This window comes from Ranitomeya variabilis, chromosome 1 (assembly GCF_051348905.1).
Source record: "Ranitomeya variabilis isolate aRanVar5 chromosome 1, aRanVar5.hap1, whole genome shotgun sequence".
NCBI classification, from domain to species: Eukaryota; Metazoa; Chordata; class Amphibia; order Anura; family Dendrobatidae; genus Ranitomeya; species Ranitomeya variabilis.
This window is the reverse complement of record NC_135232.1, coordinates 1,010,710,362-1,010,730,038: the sequence shown is the minus strand read 5'-3', so window position 1 is coordinate 1,010,730,038 and position 19,677 is coordinate 1,010,710,362. Positions and strand designations below refer to the sequence as shown.

The following is a 19,677-nucleotide window of genomic DNA, read 5'->3' as shown; positions in this document are numbered from 1 at the left end:
ACTGTTTGGTAGAAACACAACTTGTCGTGTTTGGAGGAAAAAGAATACTGAGTTGCATCCATCAAACACCATACCTACTGTAAAGCATGGTGGTGGAAACATCATGCTTTGGGGCTGTTTCTCTGCAAAGGGGCCAGGACGACTGATCCGGGTACATGAATGGGGCCATGTATCGTGAGATTTTGAGTGCAAACCTCCTTCCATAAGCAAGGGCATTGAAGATGAAACGTGGCTGGGTCTTTCAACATGACAATGATCCAAAGCACACCGCCAGGGCAACGAAGGAGTGGCTTCGTAAGAAGCATTTCAAGGTCCTGGAGTGGCCTAGCCAGTCTCCAGATCTCAACCCTATAGAAAACCTTTGGAGGGAGTTGAAAGTCCGTGTTGCCAAGCAAAAAGCCAAAAACATCACTGCTCTAGAGGAGATCTGCATGGAGGAATGGGCCAACATACCAACAACAGTGTGTGGCAACCTTGTGAAGACTTACAGAAAACGTTTGACCTCTGTCATTGCCAACAAAGGATATATTACAAAGTATTGAGATGAAATTTTGTTCCTGACCAAATACTTATTTTCCACCATAATATGCAAATAAAATGATAAAAAAACAGACAATGTGATTTTCTGGATTTTTTTTTCTCAGTTTGTCTCCCATAGTTGAGGTCTACCTATGATGTAAATTACAGACGCCTCTCATCTTTTTAAGTGGTGGAACTTGCACTATTGCTGAATGACTAAATACTTTTTTGCCCCACTGTATATTTATTTGAAAAAAAAAACTCTCAAAATGGTGCCAGCCATGCCTGTGCAGTAGCATTTAGGACTGTCCCGATCAGAGTTACCTTGACGAGGTGGGATGGCTTTTGTGCTATTTTTTTTATCAAAAAAACAGTATTACTAAAAACTCTGTGTTATTTAAATGCACTTTTGCTTTTTTACTTAGTTACATCAGGGTTTTTGCTTACTTTTTTCTCTTGTAGGTTTTAGCATTTATTGGCGACCTGAAAGATGTTACTCCGCAGTTGCCATCCTGATGGAGAATTTTTTTTTTTCCAAGCAAAATGGCGCTGGCGGCGCCTGCGCAGAATAAATGTATATGACTAAATAAAACAATTTAAGGTATATTATAGATGTGATCATGCTACAACACAGGCACCGCCACCAGTCTGCCGAGAGTGATTTATTTTTTTCTAATACAAATAATATTCAGTGTGTACAACAGGGGAAGCCCTAAGTATATATACACCTTAGCAGAGCACCTGATAAAGACCCCACACCCTCACCCCCCACAGACCGATCCGAAGCACGAGAATATCATTAACTCAAAACAGAAAAGATCAACAACCACAAGACCGATTTCATCAACCCAGGTATTATTTTAATCAGTATAACAGCGCCTACCTGACACTGTCTGAACTCATTTTACAAAAACTACTGTATTTTAAAGGGAACCTGTCACCCCCAAAATGGAAGTTGAGCTAAGCCCACCGGCATCAGGGGCTTATCTACAGCATTCTGTACTCACCCAGGGGCGGTCCCGCTGCTGTCCGATCCAATGGGCGTCGCTGTCCGGTCCGGGGCCTCCCATCTTCATGGGATGACGTCCTCTTCTTGTCTTCACGCTGCGGCTCCAGCGCAGGCATACTTTGTCTGCCCTGTCGAGGGCAGAGCAAAGTACTGCAGTTCGCAGGCCTCTCTGACCTTTCCCAGTGCCTGCGCACTTCAGTACTTTGCTCTGCCCTCAACAGGGCAGACAAAGTATGCCTGCGCCAGAGCTGCGGCATGAAGACAAGAAGAGGACGTGATCGTAAGAAGATGGGAGGCCCCGGACCGCGACGCCCATCGTACCGGGACCGTCCCTGGGTGAGTATAATCTACCTCTTTTTCTCATCTTTCAGGATACATCGGGGGCTTATCTACAGCATTCCAGAATGCTGTAGATAAGCCCCTAATGCCGGTGGGCTTAAGGTACCTTCACACTAAACAACTTTCCAACGAGAACGACAACGTTCCGTGACGTTGCAGCGTCCTGGTTAGCGATCTCGTTGTGTTTGACACGCAGCAGCGATCTGGATCCCGCTGTGATATCGCTGTTCGGAGCTAGAAGTCCAGAACTTTATTTGGTCGTCAGATCGGCGTGTATCGTCGTGTTTGACAGCAAAAGCAACGATGCCAGCAATGATTTACATGGCGCTAACGACCTGTGAGAACGATAAGTGAGTCACCGTTACGTCACAGTATCACTCCTGCATCGTTGTGGAGCTGCTGTGTTTGACATCTCTACAGCGACGCTCCAGCGATCGGCTCGTTGTCTATATCGCTGCAGCGTCGCTGAGTGTGACGGTACCTTTAGCTCAACTTCCATTTTGGGGGTGACAGGTTCCCTTTAATTTATTTATTTTAATGTAATTACATTTTTACCAATAAACTGTTGTTTTAGCCCCAAGTTTTTCATTTTTCTAAAGCTAGGTTCACATTTGCAGTTGAGTCCGCGACATTTCGTATGCAACCGCATGATAATTCTGCTTTTTTTTAGCCGCATCAACTTAATGATGACGGATAAAAAAACGCAACGTTGCACGTGTTTGCATGCGTTCGCGTTGTTTATGCGCATGCGTTTGATCGGAAAAACATTTTCAAGGATAATTTTATTGACAAGCCACGCCCAATGGGCATGGCTCATTGGATTTCTGTATATAGACCCTTGTGCAAACGCATGTCCTTCCGTTCCTATAGATTGTAATGCTTTGTTTTGACGCACTCCTTCCGCGAACATCTGCATGCGTATGGCGGCGAAAATTTGATGCCAAAAAAAGTCTAAGTCTACGGTGCGTCAGCTGCACACCGTGAAAATATGCTTGCGTAAGCAAACGCGGGCGAACGCATGCACCTGCGTCTACAATGTTACAGATAGGAAATCAGGACGTATGCATCAGAAACGCTGCGGACAACCACAAATGTGAAACCATCCTAAAGGCTAAAAGGATTTTTTTAAAAAAAATATAAACTAACGGCAATTTTTTCCTTGGTGTGCCAATACCCTACATGTAATTAGGATATAATTTTCAGGCACAGCGCAAAGCTCGGAAAGGAAGAAGCGCCATACTACAGTACCGATTTTATGGTTATTGTTTGCGGGTGCCATGACCCACTGGGAGAGCCCCAGAATTGCCAGAACAGCAGAACTCCCCATAAGTTACCCCATTTTACAAACTACACCTGTCAACGAATTCGTCTAGGGGTGTAGTGATCATATTCACACCATGGGTGTGTCACAGAATTTTATACCACAGGGCAGTGAAGAAAAAAAACAACTACTAATCACTTGTGCTTCACAGAATTTTAGGATATGTGCACACGTTGCACATTTTGATGCGAATCCGCAGCGTTTTTAAATTGCATCAAATCCGCAGTGTAGTGCACAAGCAATGTTAGTCTATGTGAAGTTGACATTTGTAGCGCACATGCTGCGGAAAAAAAAGTGCGGAATCGCAGCGCTTTTTTCCGCAGCATGTCAATTATTTTTGCGGATCTGCAGCATTTCTGCACCCATTGACTTCCATTGTGTCAGGCCAATCCGCAGCAAAGCCGCAGGTTTAAAAAAGATCTGCGGATTTGCTGCGGATGTGCCTGTGAGAAATGCTGCAGATCGGGAGGGGGAAGTGTGTGGGTGGAGACTTGTGTGGGGGCGCAGAAGATGTGCCGGGCTGTGTGCGGGTGTTTGTGTGTATCTGTGTGTGAGCGGCTGTGTGTGTCCGATGGGGTTACTAGTCCCATCCGGCTATGCCTGCTACAGTGACAGGTAGCCGAATGATGTGACAGCAGTAATCCCATCGTCCGGCTACTGTGCTCAAGTGTAAAAAAACAAAACAAAAAAACAAAACAACACACACAGTACATACTCACCAATTACCTAGTCCTCGAAGCCCTCGATCACCTGGAAAAAAAAAACATAATAAACCAACCTATACTTACCTTTCCACCGTAGTCCAGTTAATAACGAGTGTCCCACGACAATCTCTTGTGATTATAACAGTGACATCGGGCGATGTCAGTGCTCTACAAGGCCTCCACGATTAACTGACGGGCTGAGGTAATCCTCCGCGATGTATCCTCCGCCGCTGCCGGGAGAGAGGTCACCCGAGTTTATTCTCACCGGCAGCGCTGTGTAAGGCCGGTTTCACACGTCAGTGGAATCCGGTACGTGTGGTGACAGTTTTCTCACGTAGACACATTAAAATCAATGTGTCTCTGCACATGTCAGTGTGTTTTCACGGACCGTGTGTCCGTTTGAAAAACACGGAGACATGTCAATGTTTGTGGGAGCTCACGGATCACACGGACCCATTAAAGTCAATGGGTCCGTGTAAAACATGTACCGCACACGGATGCTGTCCGTGTGCCATCCGTGTGTCGTGCAGGAGACAGCGCTACAGTAAGCGCTGTCCCCTGCTTTGGGTGCTGAAGCCGGAATTCATTCCTTCTTCCCAGCAGTGTTCGCTGGAGAGAAGGAATGAAAAATCATTGTTTTTTTATTTTTTTGTGGTTAAAATCAAGTTCCCGGCAACCTCCCACCTCCCACCCCCTGTGCGCCCGCCCGCTGGAAATAACATACTCACCCAGCTCCCTCGATGCTTCCTCTCAGCGCCGCAGCTTGTCTTGTATGAGCGGTCACGTGGTGCCGCTCATTACAGTGATGAAAATGCGGCTCCACCTCCCATACGGGTGGAGCCGCATATTCATCACTGTAATGAGTGGTACCACGTGACCGCTCATACAGGACAAGCTGCGGCGCTGAGAGGAAGCATCGAGGGAGCTGGGTGAGTATTTTATTTCCAGCGGGCGGGCACACAGGGTGTGGGAGGGGGGAGGTTGCCGGGAACTTGATTTTAACCACAAAAAAAATAAAAAACCAATGATTTTTCATTCCTTCTCTCCAGCGAACGCTGCTGGAGAGAACGGATGAATGACGGCTTCAGCACCACGCTGGGGACAGCGCTTACTCTAGCGCTGTCTCCTGCACGGTACGTGTGGTACTCAGTCGGCACACGGCTGCCGCACGTGTGCCACACTGATGTGCCACGTGAGCTCACGGACACGGATAACTCCGGTACCGGAATTATCTGGACGTGTGAGACTGGCCTAAGAAAATTCCCACGCAGCATTGCCGTAAAGCGAGCCTGAACTCAGGTAACCTCTTTAGTGATGCACTGCAGGAGCCATTATCTCCTGTCAGTTCATCGTGGAAGGCCCTGTAGAGCAGTGACATCACCCGATGTCACTGTTCTATAGGGGAGATCGTTGTGGGACACTCGTTATTAATTGAACTGCGTCGGAACAGGGAATATACTGTTGGTTTATGATTTTTTTTTTACTTTTGCAGGTGATCGATGGCTTTGGGGAATTAGGCGTGGTTGTAAGTATGGTGAAATTAAGAATATTAAAATACTTTTTTCTGGCTGTGTCTATTTAACCCTTTCACTACTATAGGATTAGTAATGGATAGGTGTCTCATTGACGCCTCTCCATTACTAACTGGGCTTAATGTCACCTTACAATCAAAGGTGACATTAACCCATTATTACCCCATATGCCACCGCTACAGGGTAGTGGGGAGAGAGGATAAGTGCGGCTGGGAGCTGGTGTTTGTAGCCGGGGGGGACAATATCCATGGCCCCTCTCTAGGCTATGATCATCAGCCCGCAGCTGTCTGCATAGCCTTTTCTGGCTATTAATTATAGGGGGACCCCACTTTTTTGGGGGGGTCCCCCCATTTTAATAGCCAGTAAAAGCTAAATATACAGCTGCGGGCTGAGATTCATAGCCTGGGAAGCCCCATGGGTATTAACTCATTCCCAGGCTATTTAAAAAAAAAAAAAATCTGCCCCAGCCGTCAGTTTTCCCTCTCTAGTGCAGAAAATTTCATGGGAGCCCACGCCATTTTTTTTCAATTTTTTTTTCTTTTTTTTAATTAAACAGATATTGCGTTTAAGGGTGGGGTCACACTTGTAAGAAACTCGCACGAGTCTCGCACCTCAATACCCAGCACTGCCGCTGACACTCGGGACCGGAGTGTGCGGCTGCATGTATTTCTACGCAGCTGAACGCTCCGGTCGCAGTACCGGCGGCAGTGCTGGATATTGAGGTGCGAGACTCGTGCGAGTTTCTTGCAAGTGTGACCCCGGCCTAAATCAGAGTGTGAGTGCGAGTGTGTGTGTGGTTATAGATATTTATAGATATATCCATCTATAGATATAGGAAAAAATGCAGTCAGCACTCCATAGCTTAAAGATGAAACAAATTTGGTTTTATTTCTAACATATTTTTTTCACCTTTAAGCTATGGAGTGCTGCCTGCATTTTTATCTATGTCTGGACTGAGGCAAGTCTTGGATATTTTGTCTGGGAGGGGTGCACCCACTTGTTGGTAAAGTGCTGTTCCAATTTTCTGTGTCTACAGATAGATAGATCTAACTATAGATAGATCTAACTATAGATAGATCTAACTATAGATAGATCTAACTATAGATAGATCTAACTATAGATAGATCTAACTATAGATAGATCTAACTATAGATAGATCTAACTATAGATAGATCTAACTATAGATAGATCTAACTATAGACAGATCTAACTATAGACAGATCTAACTATAGACAGATCTAACTATAGACAGATCTAACTATAGACAGATCTAACTATAGACAGATCTAACTATAGACAGATCTAACTATAGATATATCTAACTATAGATATATCTATCCATCTTCTCTCTATCCATAGATATATCCATCTATCGATATATGTATCTATTGATCTAATATCTATCATCTATATATCTATTTGTGTGTAAACATTCTTCAATGGAGTATGTAAATGAAGAGGTTGGACAAGAAATTACATCACAATTCTTTTCTTTTTTTGTTAAATAATAGATCTTTATTAAGCCTACAAAACCGCATACAAATCCGCATGAAAAAAACGCACCAAAAAATGATCGTCTTCTGCCAAGAGATGCAGATTCTGTGCAGAAAATTCTGCAGACAAATCTGCAACGTGTGCACATACCCTTATACCATTGTGCACACGTCAAAATTTTGTTTTAGCCCCAGATTTTACATTTTCACACAAGTAGTGGGAAAAAATGGCAACATAATTTGTCCCACAATTTCTACTGACCATGGAAGTACTCCATATGTGGCTGCACAGTAGGAATGGAGCGCTATTTGTCTCATGGAGTGCAGATTTTCCCACAACAGTATGCAGACTCCATATACCGAGCCCTTAATTGCTCGAAGAGCAAAATCCCCACTCAAGTTACTCAATTTTCAAAATTATACCACTTTGGGAATATATCTACAGGTGTAGTGACAATATTGACTCCATGGGTGTATTCCAGAAACAAGCAGCAGTGAATGTTGCAGAGACAAAAATGTCAAACTGCCGTTGTAGTGACCAGCACATTATGCCTAGCTCATGCTTCTAGAGACATGCACTCGTAAGTTAGGAGGGTTCTCATCGCTTCAGAAATGCAAAACATGTTGACACTTTAAGGGGTTTAGGTAAACAATGGGGCTCTGAATGGAGAGGGGGACATTAGGATTTGGGAGCGGAGAACTTGCTGAATTGATTTTGGGGGAATGGGGGCGAGGAGCCATTTTGCTTTTCAGAGCCTTTATACTACCAATAATGTGGAAGCCCACTATATTTCCTTTTAGCAGATGACGAACCTGAGTGGAGATTTGCTTTTTCTGTGGACTGAGTTGAAGCTTTTATTGGGAACATTTTACATAACATTTTGAATCACATTTATCCGGCGCTCTATGCTGAGCACTTACTTTGGGGCTTCCATCAAAATCTCTGATTGACAAGACAGATGAAACCCCCGAGGGATCCATTCACTATAATGAGGCATCAGAGTTACTGTGGACTGTCTGGCCTCTGTTCAGCGGTATCCTTTTCAGAAACTATCAAAACTGTGGCACTTTTCTAGAATCCTAAAATGATGCCCACCGCCGGATGACAGGTCCTATGACGCCCACAGTGCCTCCATCTACCTCATAGGGATTGCTTTATTCTCAGAGCTGTAACTTTTTATTTTTCTGCTGATGGAGCTGTATAGCAGCTTGTTTTTTGCAGGAGAAGATGTCATTTTTCAGAGGCTCCATGATTATTTATATTAGTCTTTTTGATCGCGCTTTATTCCACTTTTTGTTCAGCGGTATGATAAAGCATTGTTATTTGCCTTGTTTATTCTTTTATGTTTTTATTCCGGATTCAGCGATACCAAACAGCAATACCAAATGTGTAATTTTCTTGTTTATATTTTTTTCTAAAAATATTTATTCATGAGTACAATATATTGATTTTTATTATTTTTCATATACATTTTCATAATTTTTGAAAACTAACTTTTTTTTAAAGGGCCACTGTCACCCCCCCCCCCTCCAGCCGTTATAAACTAAAAGAGCCACCTTGTGCAGCAGTAATGCTGCAGTCTAACAAGGTGGCTCTTTTAGTTTTTGATTCCGTTATTCCCTCAATAAAGTGTTTTAAAATTTGCCCTAACTACCTGTCTGCAGACCTGGAGGCGGTCCGAAGCCTCCTCTGTGAATCTCCCAACGGCCGTCACTCTTTTCTTCTGGGGATGTGGTCGCTTCCCTCAATAAAGCGTTTTAAAATTTGCCCTAACTACCTGTCTGCAGACCTGGAGGGGGTCCGAAGCCTCCTCTGTGAATCTCCCAACGGCCGTCACTCTTCTCTTCTGGGGATGTGGTCGCCGCCCCCTTCGCGCTGTTTCTTCTTAAATCCGGCGCCTGCGCTGTGCGTGCCTGCCTGGGACAGGCGCAGTCTTCATTGTCCGTCATAGGTCAGATGCAGGGTGCCTGACTGTGCCTGTGCGGGTAGTGCGGCCACCCTGTTGCTGAATCCCCGCCCCGCACTGTGTTATTCATTATGCACAGTGCGGGGCTGGGGTTCCTGGGCATGCGCACTGCGCTGTTCAGACGCTCCCCCGGTCCCCCGCCTTCCAGCGTTGCCGTAATATACAGGTTTCCTTGCCAGCGTTTGGAATGAAGCAGCCGCAAATAACAACGCTGGAAGGCGGGGGAGCGTATGAGCTGGGGGAGCGTCTGAGCTGGGGGAGCGTCTGAACAGCGTAGTGCGCATGCCCAGGAACCCCAGCCCTGCACTGTGCATAATGAATAACAGTGCGGGGCTGGGATTCAGCAACAGGGTGGCCGCACTGCCCGCACAGGCGCAGTCAGGCACCCTGGATCTGAGCTATGAAGGACAATGAAGACTGCGCCTGCCCCAGGCAGGCACGCACAGCACAGGCACCGGATTTAAGAAGAAACAGGGCGAAGGGGGCGGCGACCACATCCCCAGAAGAGAAGAGTGACGGCCGTTGGGAGATTCACAGAGGAGGCTTCGGACCGCCTCCAGGTCTGCAGACAGGTAGTTAGGGCAAATTTTAAAACGCTTTATTGAGGGAATAACGGGATCAAAAACTAAAAGAGCCACCTTGTTAGACTGCAGCATTACTGCTGCACAAGGTGGCTCTTTTAGTTTATAATGGCTGGAGGGGGTGACAGTGGCCCTTTAACTTTTACTTTGCCCCACTATGATACTCATTTTTTGCAGGCTGATCCCTCGTATAGCATGGGGATGCAGGAGCATCCCTATGCTATGCAAAGTTGCTCATTATGATCTGAACATGCTCAAGCAACTTTGCAAGCTCTGGTGACCCGGATGTCGTCATCGGGTCACCATGGCAACTATAGTAATCACAGGGTCTCTGATCCAAGGGCAGAGGGGCTGTCAACTCTTCCTGCTCCTGAAAAGATGCATTCGAATTTGATAGCAGCATGTAGGGTGTTGGTGTCGGGAGCGGTGTGGACCCCTCTTGGCACTGAGTGCTGAGTGTCACACAGCCCATGTGCTCTCAAAATTGCCAGGACGTATCCATACGTCCCAGATCAATAAGGCCCAGGTCACAGGGACATATGGATACGTCCAAGGTGGGAAAGAGTTTAAAAGGGGTTTTTCTGGTTTTGGAGGTTCCCTATCCACTAAATGCAGTTTGTTTCTTAAACAAAAAACCCTAGGTTAAGCACAGAAGCTTCACTGCAGTTGAGGGAGAGGGATTTTCCAAAGCCAAAAACCCCTTTAAATGTCTGACCCTTTTAATTGCCCCAAAAGGTGTCCATGTCTTCAAAAAGTATGCCCCACTTATTGTACAGGAGGCCAGCAGCTTCCTACACTCTCCCCACAAAGAACAGATACGCATGTCTGAGACCAGCTTAAAAGGGTTTGTGCCATGTTTTGTCTTCAGGATTCTGATTGATTGACAGCTCGGAGCAGCAGCATGATTGTGCTACCGGCCCAAAGTGTGCGCTCTCCAATGCTGCAAGCAGAGGCAGCTTTGCCTTTACAGGATGAGAGGACTGCAGGGGGACTGAAACTAGCAAGATCTAGTGACCAAGCCGCTTCAGAGCAGCGCTCCTTGCCTCGGAGACTAGTCATGACTGATGGGTGGCAGATTACATTAAAACATAAAATAAAAAATCCCTCCATACTGAAGAATGAAGAGTTTTAATAAAAGGTAAACTGCAAAAAGTTGTTTTTACCTATTTAAGACAAAATAACCCCTTTACAATTCTAATATTCCAAACCCTGCAGAGCAAAGAACAATCTTCTAATTGATCTACGATTATTCAAAACAAGAAGAGACTAATTCTGTCTCCGAAAAGCAGGGACAAAATGAAGAATATTTTAATATCTTTACTCAGATTCTGAGGTCCAGATTTCAACAAGTAACATGGGGCTCGTCATTCTAGTCAACTGCACTACAAGTGATATGAGGCAATGATAATCAGAGTAGCGCTTTGAAGTACATCTGACATCTTGATCTTCTGCAGAACCCTCCCTTCTGTCACCACAAATCCATCACAAACCATTCTGGCGCCAAGGAGTAAACAGACATCAGCTTTCCGTGTCAGGCTTCACCTTATAAATTTTATCTCTTGCACTCGCTTCTAGAGGAGAGCACTTTTTAATAAAAACAATATATTTCTTCCAGATGCTTACTTCAGACCGTTTCCATCGTCAAAGAAGAAATACTTTGATTTCATCTCCTTTAAGGACAGCTTCGGGTTGTCTCCTCGGAGGATGATCTTGTCCCATAGCACAACCTGGTTTAAAGCCTGAAAATGAAATAAAAAAAAGATATTCGAGGGTAACATTTCACAGATTTCACCACATTCGCGCCCAACATACACAGGTTTACTCCGGGAGAGTTACTATCTCCACACAAAATACATGAAAAGTAAGTGTGTGTGTGTGTGTGTGTGTGTGTGTGTGTGTGTGTGTGTGTGTGTGTATCTCCACATGTTTACTACCTAAGCTCATTATTAACCCTTACTGTCCTTTATCACCCTTCAGCATTGGAGCAGTCAGATCTGTATTTTTACGGTCACAGCTCATATTCGTAGTGTAGTCTGCATTGGTGTATGTTGCATTATACTTATTAATCCAAAATATAGGGGGGGGGGGGGGAACCTCTCATTAACCATAAAAAATGTATTCCACTTTCATCACAGAAAAACTAAGCTTTTTGGTTTACTTTAGGACATCAAATGGGGACACAAAAAAAGTGGTCAGTCAGCGACTTCACTACTGCAGCCGCATGTCATCTCATTGCTTTCACCATGCTCTAGCAGCAGAAAGCCCATATATAAGAAAGCATTGTGTTTAGGTTTAATGATATTTTATCATTTATGCTTCAAAGGGTTTTCCACTATTATGATACTGATGACATCGCATAATATAGGTCTTCAATATTGGATCAGTGGGGGTCCAATACCTGGCACCCACACTGATCACCGGTCATTATCTCCTGCAGTGGCTGGGTGTACAGTGTACACTTTGTAGGGCGGCTCCCAAGTACAGAAGAACAGCTCCAATTCAAGTGCACACAAGACGATATCTACTGAGAAGCAAGGGAGTCTACCCAGCTTCTAAAATGTGTACATTTGCACAGTGCATGTAAATATCAAACAACTTTACAACTAAATTCTTATTAAAAATCCTTTCCGTTCTCAAGAACTGAGTAATTTTTATCTTTATTGTGCAATGCTCATTGCCTATGTTTGCCAGCCACCACTGCGGTCTATCAGCGGTGTCCAGTTTCCTATACAAGTAGAGCAGCGCCAACAAGCTCTTTCCTACAGTGCTTGTGAGAACGGTTCTGAATCTGACCGGATACAGGCAGCTCTAATGTCTCTGTGCTTTACCACTGATGCGGAGGGAAAGAGCGCTCTGCTTGTGGCACAGTTCAGACTGGTGCAGAAGGTCTACACTAATCTGCAGGACTCTGCCAAGCAAGCAGAAAGTGGAGAGGCAGGTAAGGAAAGCCGTACACTCCTAAGGGTCGAAGTAATCCTTGAAGAGTAACATATGCCACTTTAAATCCGTTTAGTACTACAAATTGTATTTCGATAGTCAAAGGATTTCTTGAAGTGGCCCTCTGATGTATAATAAGCCGCTCAGTTACAAAAGGTTACTTTTAGAAAGATTGGTGTTTGGGATGTTGCTCTCTGCAATAAATGCTGTGTGAACCCAAAGAAAAAAGCCCGAACACAAGGTCAAAGAACAATAAAAAATTATTACGGTTAAAATACCTTTATTAGTAGCGGTATATAGTACTACAAAGATGCACTGATAATGAGGATATACCTTACCGGCCACAGGCTGGGATGAGGGGGTGTTCGGATGTGCAGTGCAGTGCGCCGCTGAGGGTGTCTGGTGCTGCGGGGGCTCTGCCGACATCTTGTGAAAGCCCAGAGCCTCCGCAGTGACATGGTTTCCTACGCGGTGGACTGGACTCCGGGAAAATGGCTGCCGGCCGGAGAAGGCACATGCGCAGATGGAGATCTCGGCACCAAGATCTCGGGAGATGAGATCTCAGAGCTGAGATCTCATCTCCTGGAATCTTGGTGCCGAGATCTCAGCATGCACCACCCCTCGGAGGCCATTTTCCCTGAGTTCGCCGCACAGGAAACCATGGAACTGCGGGGGCTCTGGGCTTCCACAAAATGTGGGCAGAGCCCCCGCAGCACCAGACACCCTCAGCGGCGCACTGCACTGCACATCCGAACACCCCCTCATCCCAGCCTATGGCAACGTTCCACTCTTGCCTCCTCCAGTGGCAACCCTGGGACCCCGCTTCACCGCAGCCACCAACCCCGGCAAGCAATAAAACGCATGGATTATAAGAAGCACCACCATTTTATTAAAAAAAAGGGTTTTTTTCCTATTGTTCTCCTCAAAATTTGGGGTGCGTCTTATAATCCGCAAAATACAGTAATTTATAAAATTACAGTATATCACATATCTTAGATAAAAGACCATCTCACCAGATAATTTTTTATTGTCATATTGTTCTTTGACCTTGTGTTTGGGCTTTTTTCTTTGGGTTCATACTAATCTCGTTATGGTCTGCCATTCTTTACTATACAACAGATGTTTGTCACTCACTGTATATAAATTTGGCACTTTTTTATTACTAGTGGTAAACATCCATTGTGGTGTTCAGTACGCATTTTAAATAAATGCTGTGTGTATGGTCAGATTTCTATAGAGACGAAAGGTGCGGTATTCCAGGCAGTGACAACATGATACTTACATTACTCTTAGTGGCGTACTCCGCTGATAGGTAGATAAATAACTGCTTCACATTCCAGTCGAATATTGGTTGCAAATGTAGGTTCATTAAGGAACACTTTGCATTACTTTCTTTCTTACAGTGCAGTGATCAATGACAGTCATTTGCTTCAATGAACAACATCAATTTAGAGTGACCTCAAAATAGCAAACTAACATAAGAGTGCCCCATACACCTTCAACATCAGTTCGGCTAATTTATTTGGACCTCCCTATGCAAATGCGGCCGAGCATCCATGTGTTTTTGATGGGGAGGTGGAGGTTTGTCAACATCTTCGGTGACTATCTCCCTTGATGAAGTCAGCATGAACAATCATTCTTCACACCAAAATCATCTGTTAGAGGCTGGTGGCCCCTATAGACATCGGAAGCAGTTGATCCCGACAAAAGTGGCAGGTGTGGCGGACTTTGCTCCAATGCTCATGAGGCCTTTATGCACAAAAACACAATATGGAAACTAATGCAAGTTCTTGTCTACTGAGCACCATCTTGTGGCTCTCAGGGCAGTGGCCACTGATGTAGATGAAGGCTTGCGTTCTCACCCGTCCCTAACACATGATGAGAGGTGTGTGCGGGACTGACTTAATGCTTAACATTCTGAGGTGGTACAACATATAGGCACTTCTATGTTTATTCAGAATTAGTGATGAGCGAATGTGCTTGGATGAAGTGTATCTTGGGCGTGCTCGAATAATATGTTCGGTCCCCAGCGGATATTAGCAGCCACACATGCAGGGATTGCTTAAAAGCTGCAAAACTTGCAGCCGCAGGGGCTTGAACACATTGTTCGAGCACACCCAAGATACTCCGATAACACGTTATCCGAGCATGTTCATTCATCACTAATCCTGATCTAAAGAAAATGGCACAATGTGCTGAAAGCTGCAGTTTTTCCATTACAGCCCTTATTAATCCCATAATGAATAATTACCTGCATGTGTTCATTGTACAAGACGGATCTCTCTGCTCCTAGTGAAAGTTATCAGACTATGTGGGTCTCACTGGAACACGAATGCTGACAAAACAAGACGTAATGAAGCTCCTCTGTCTCGGTGTATGTATGGGAATCACTGGATCACCTTTTCATTGATACAGGGGGTCTGACACTTAATGCTTTTCAACCTAAACAAAAAGCCCTATACAAATATCTCTTTACTTTCTTACTCAATGTCTCTGTTGGGCAGGGCACTGGTACACTGTTTTTTACATATGGCAGCCTCCATCTGTTTTGATTGACGCCACTGGTTTGCTCAGAGCAAGCAGTGTCTGCAGAGAATCCTCATTTATGCGCTCACTGTACATACACATCCCTTTTCTCCTGACTCTGCTGCAACCACTCCATAACACAGCCACTTAGAAGTGTACTGGAGCGGCCACAACTGCACCCTCACTTCCCTCCTCTGCAATGAGCGTGTAACTGAGAATTCACTTTAGACAACACTTAGGAGCAAACCAGCACGGGCAGTCAAGGGAGAAAGTGGTGGCCCCATGCAAAGAGCGAACGGCGTGGAAAACTGGGCTACACCAAGGGTCCACCAAGCACGCTAAACTGCACATTTGTCAAACACCACTTTGTGGAGAATGAAGGTGTGATTGTTATAGGTGTTAAGTTGCCTACATGGCAAGTCCTTCTAACACTTGCTTTTGCTAATAATTTTATGCTGCTCGTATGATGGAACAGAACAAAGGTAACGGCAGTGCCGGAGCCAGCACAGGAGGGAAACCACTGATGCCACTGAAGACCACACTGACTATCACTGGTCTGTCAAGTTCCCGTTATGGTTTCTGGAATCTATGGAACACAAATCGGCAGCATGCAGCAGTATTAGGTTATGTGGACATATTAGTGATCATACCTGGCGGATACAACTACACTGTCACTTTAGCTAAACCACATGTTCAGGGACCATTTGTTCTGCAGAGCTCGATTTGGCAATGATATCGGGAGTAAACATAACCTTGGGATTAGGAGCTGGAGAACTTGTTATCTGTGGGATTAGGTTACTTATAAGTCAGGAATAGCATGAAAGAGAAACCTATAAAATCACTCAGAGCCGTACAGAAAGAAAGGATATCTGCATTTATATCAAATATGAGAAATCCCAGGTCGCTCTTTTCTCTGGGGCCAGTGAAGTCTTCAACATTCTCCCTGCAAGACAACAGAATAAAACATTACAGATCGCTGACGAGAGAGATCAAGGCCGACGTTCCTATTTATTTTATGACTTTTTTTTTGCCAAGAACACTAAAACAAGACTAATTCATTAAAGTCTGAATATCACGGGTGGACTAAATTCTGCATGACCCATAAACACCACTCCAGGCGCGTCCAATAATAAGAAAGAACAGAGCCCAGTGTCTGTATTCCCACAATTTACCCACACGAGAGATTAATGCATGTGCAGATACCAGCAGCAAAGTCATCTCCATGGCATCACTGGCACCCAGTGTTTACATCCAGGATCGCAATAAGGGATGGAACAATGAGCTTCATCCATGCTTAAAGGCAATCTGTCCATAATGTAACCCCAGCAAATCACATCTAAGAGCATGCAGGTCTTTAAAATGTAAATCAATAGACTTTGCAGCTAAATTCCCAAGTAATTAGCATTTTCTTTTCTGCAGTATTCTAGGCATTACAGAGCACTTAAGGAGGTGGTCCGGAGGCAAAGTACATTTCAGTCTATTGATTTCCATTTGAAGCCATGATCTTAGCTAATTTCTGATATACTTCCATTACGTATTCCCTACTGTTCCCCAACTACAGGAACAGCTATTGTATTTTTTTCCCTACTTCCTCTTTGATGACTGAGAATCCTAGTGCATGCTGGGACAGTGAAAAGAAGTGTCATCGGGGGACAGAGGCAGCGGTCCTTTCAGAGGCTGGGCTAGTCCCTGCACGACGCATTATGTCACAGTGCACAGCATGCAGGAACTAGCACAGCGATTCGCAAATGAAGAGTCATCAAAGGGGAAGTAGGAAAAAAATACAACAGCTGTTAGTGTAGCTAGGGCATTTTTAATGCAACTATACTAGAAATATCAGCAAAAAAACACAGTAAATGTTGACTGATCGTAGGTAACCTTCCCAAAAGGCACAATGAGGTTTCAGCAGGGCAAGGAAAAACTTTTAAAACATAACCTTTTAAGGTAACTATTAAAAGTTAATGGCCAAATCGTACATATGGACAGACAAAACAAGACGGTAATTGTATAAAGTGTTAGTACTCAAACTCAACAGTGCTCTTAAGAAAAGATTGGTTTCACCAGAATTGCTTCTCACTCCTCCTCTCAGTCATAGCTTGACCATGTCAAAAGGTACGAAAAAGAAGGAGGGGGTTCATTAGCAGTGGAAGGGTAGAAAAAAACAAAACAGTGTCTGAGGGTGGGGGGGAGAGTAGTTCCAATCCTTTCAATACTCCATGTTGTGCCCCTGCATTATTACTGCCCTGACATGGGCAATACCCAAGTACGGACCGGTTCAAAAGTTACCCATAGTGGTTGTGTAGCCTCCCAGCGCATTTTCCCCTCCGTTCGGGAAGGGGGGTTCGGACAAATGAATAACATGGGCACTTGCACTGGCAAGTAGTACCCAACAAACTGACGGGTTATGTCAGTACCCCTACATGGGGAAAAAAAAAAAAAGTTTAAACCTTTTCCTTGCCCTGCTGAAACCTCATTATATTAGAAATTACAATAAGCACAAAAGGTGACCAAATAGGTTTAGGGGGCACTTCCAAATGCTATAAGAAACCTATGATGAAAGGAAGTTAAAAGCCCAATAAATTAATAATAGGTATTCCTTATTAGTAAAAAAAAAAAACATGATTAAACATAATTAAAAATCAGTACATTGTCGTCATGCTCTATATTCATATCACTTTTTACTGAATGACTTCATGAATCTTGCCCTCATGAGCTGCATGTACAGACTACTATAGTGTGATTGTTTGGATGATCTTTTGAAATTAAGTATCATCTTTATTTATATTCTGCGAACAGGAGGAACATGTATAAATTGGGCCTCTTTTGGATGATTTACTCATCACATGTACTTCTATTGTAACTACTCTACATGTGATCATGCCAGTACGTGTGTTGTTTGATTTGGGATTTTAGGATCTCGTTCCTTGCTTTTCTTGTCCAGACAGCATTTAGTAGCACCATAAGCACTTTTGTTGACAAGGTCAAGCTTATCTTTGAATGGCCATTTGCTTCGGTCCTGAGACCTATGGTAGTTTCTGTATGTGTTTTCCTTGATTTTTTTTTATTATGTTTTATGATTTTTTTGTACTAAATGAATACCTGTTATTAATTTATTGGGCATTTATCTTCCCTTCCTCATATATTAGAAATTAGTTTAGATTATGGCACCAAATAGGGATTTATAAAGAAATTTACTTTGCCTTCAGTCCACCCTTTAATGAACCATTGCCCTCTATCTTAATTAATACTACACTGTCTGTGTGATGCCAGGTAAGGAAATCAGACAGTGGTGATCAATCGAGCCAAAGAGGCTAGTGCTGTGACACAACCTGGGAAGGCAGAATGTCGGAAGTGCTCTGTCACACACCAAGACAGCGAGACCCCACTTATTTTTTACCACAACCCTGCTATTTCCTTGCAGGAGACATGAGACACTGCACAAACAGAGATTAAAAAAAAAATCTACGAGAGGACCAGAATATGAAACAAAAATCTATCACCCTCCAATATGAGCCCCGGTCTGACCACAAGCCAGAACTTACAAGGGGAGAAAATAAAAACTACAGACACCGATCATTAGGCCTTGAAGGATAAAGGTTCATTTACACTTATCATTTGATCTGCTGCAATAAGGATGCTAATAAGAAGCAGCCAGTGTGAATGATTACTAACAGTTAATTGACCACGCTGACATGAAAATCTTCAGGAGACTAAAGGTACCGTTACATTAAACGACTTACCAACGATCACGACCAGCGATACGACCTGGCCGTGATTGTTGGTAAGTCGTTGTGTGGTCGCTGGGGAGCTGTCACACAGACAGCTCTCTCCAGCGACCAACGATCAGGGGAACGACTTCGGCATCGTTGAAACTGTCTTCAACGAAGCCGAAGTCCCCCTGCAGCATCCGGGTAACCAGGGTAAACATCGGGTTACTAAGTGCAGGGCCGCGCTTAGTAACCCGATATTTACCCTGGTTACCATTGTAAAAGTAAAAAAAAAAAAACACTACATACTCACATTCTGATGTCTGTCACGTCCCCCGCCGGCGTCCACAGGGTTAAAACTGCTTTCGGCAAGAGCGCTGCTAATATGCACGCGCTGCTGCCGAGAGCTTCCCTGCACTGAATGTGTCAGCGCCGGCAGTAACAGCGGTGACGTCACCGCTGTGCTCTGCTTTACGGCCGGCGCTGACACAGTCAGTGCAGGGAAGCTCTCGGCAGCAGCGCGTGCATATTAGCAGCGCTCCTGCCGAAAGCAGTTTTAACCCTGTGGACGCCGGGGGACGTGACAGACATCAGAATGGGAGTATGTACTGTTTTTTTTTTTTTACTTTTACAATGGTAACCAGGGTAAATATCGGGTTACTAAGCGCGGCCCTGCGCTTAGTAACCCGATATTTACCCTGGTTACAAGTGAACACATCGCTGGATCGGCGTCACACACGCCGATCCAGCGATGACAGCGGGTGATCAGCGACCAAAAAAAGGTCCTGATCATTCCCATCGACCAACGATCTCCCAGCAGGGGCCTGATCGTTGGTCGCTGTCACACATAACGAGATCGTTAGCGGGATCGTTGCTACGTCACCAAAAAGCGTGACGTTGCAACGATATCGTTAACGATATCATTATGTGTGACTCAGCCTTAAGCGAACAAGAAAAAAAAAATTTTCATCTGTTTTTATATATATACACAGTTTTTAACATTTACAAGACAAGTTTCCGATGTTAAAGAATTGCAATTTGT

General features: G+C 44.4%; 1 protein-coding gene across 1 annotated transcript in view; it reads right to left on the bottom strand.

The window, feature by feature from the left end:
* The window catches only part of SPCS3 (signal peptidase complex subunit 3), a 33,660-nt gene that overhangs the window by 10,379 nt on the left and 3,604 nt on the right, over positions 1–19,677 (bottom strand). Inside the window, exons 2-4 of the mRNA XM_077279539.1 lie at positions 15,798–15,871; positions 13,685–13,761; positions 11,089–11,204 (exon numbers count right to left, since the gene is read on the bottom strand). Coding sequence (XP_077135654.1) covers positions 11,089–11,204; positions 13,685–13,761; positions 15,798–15,871 — 267 coding nt within the window. The remainder of the gene's footprint in view (positions 1–11,088; positions 11,205–13,684; positions 13,762–15,797; positions 15,872–19,677) is intronic.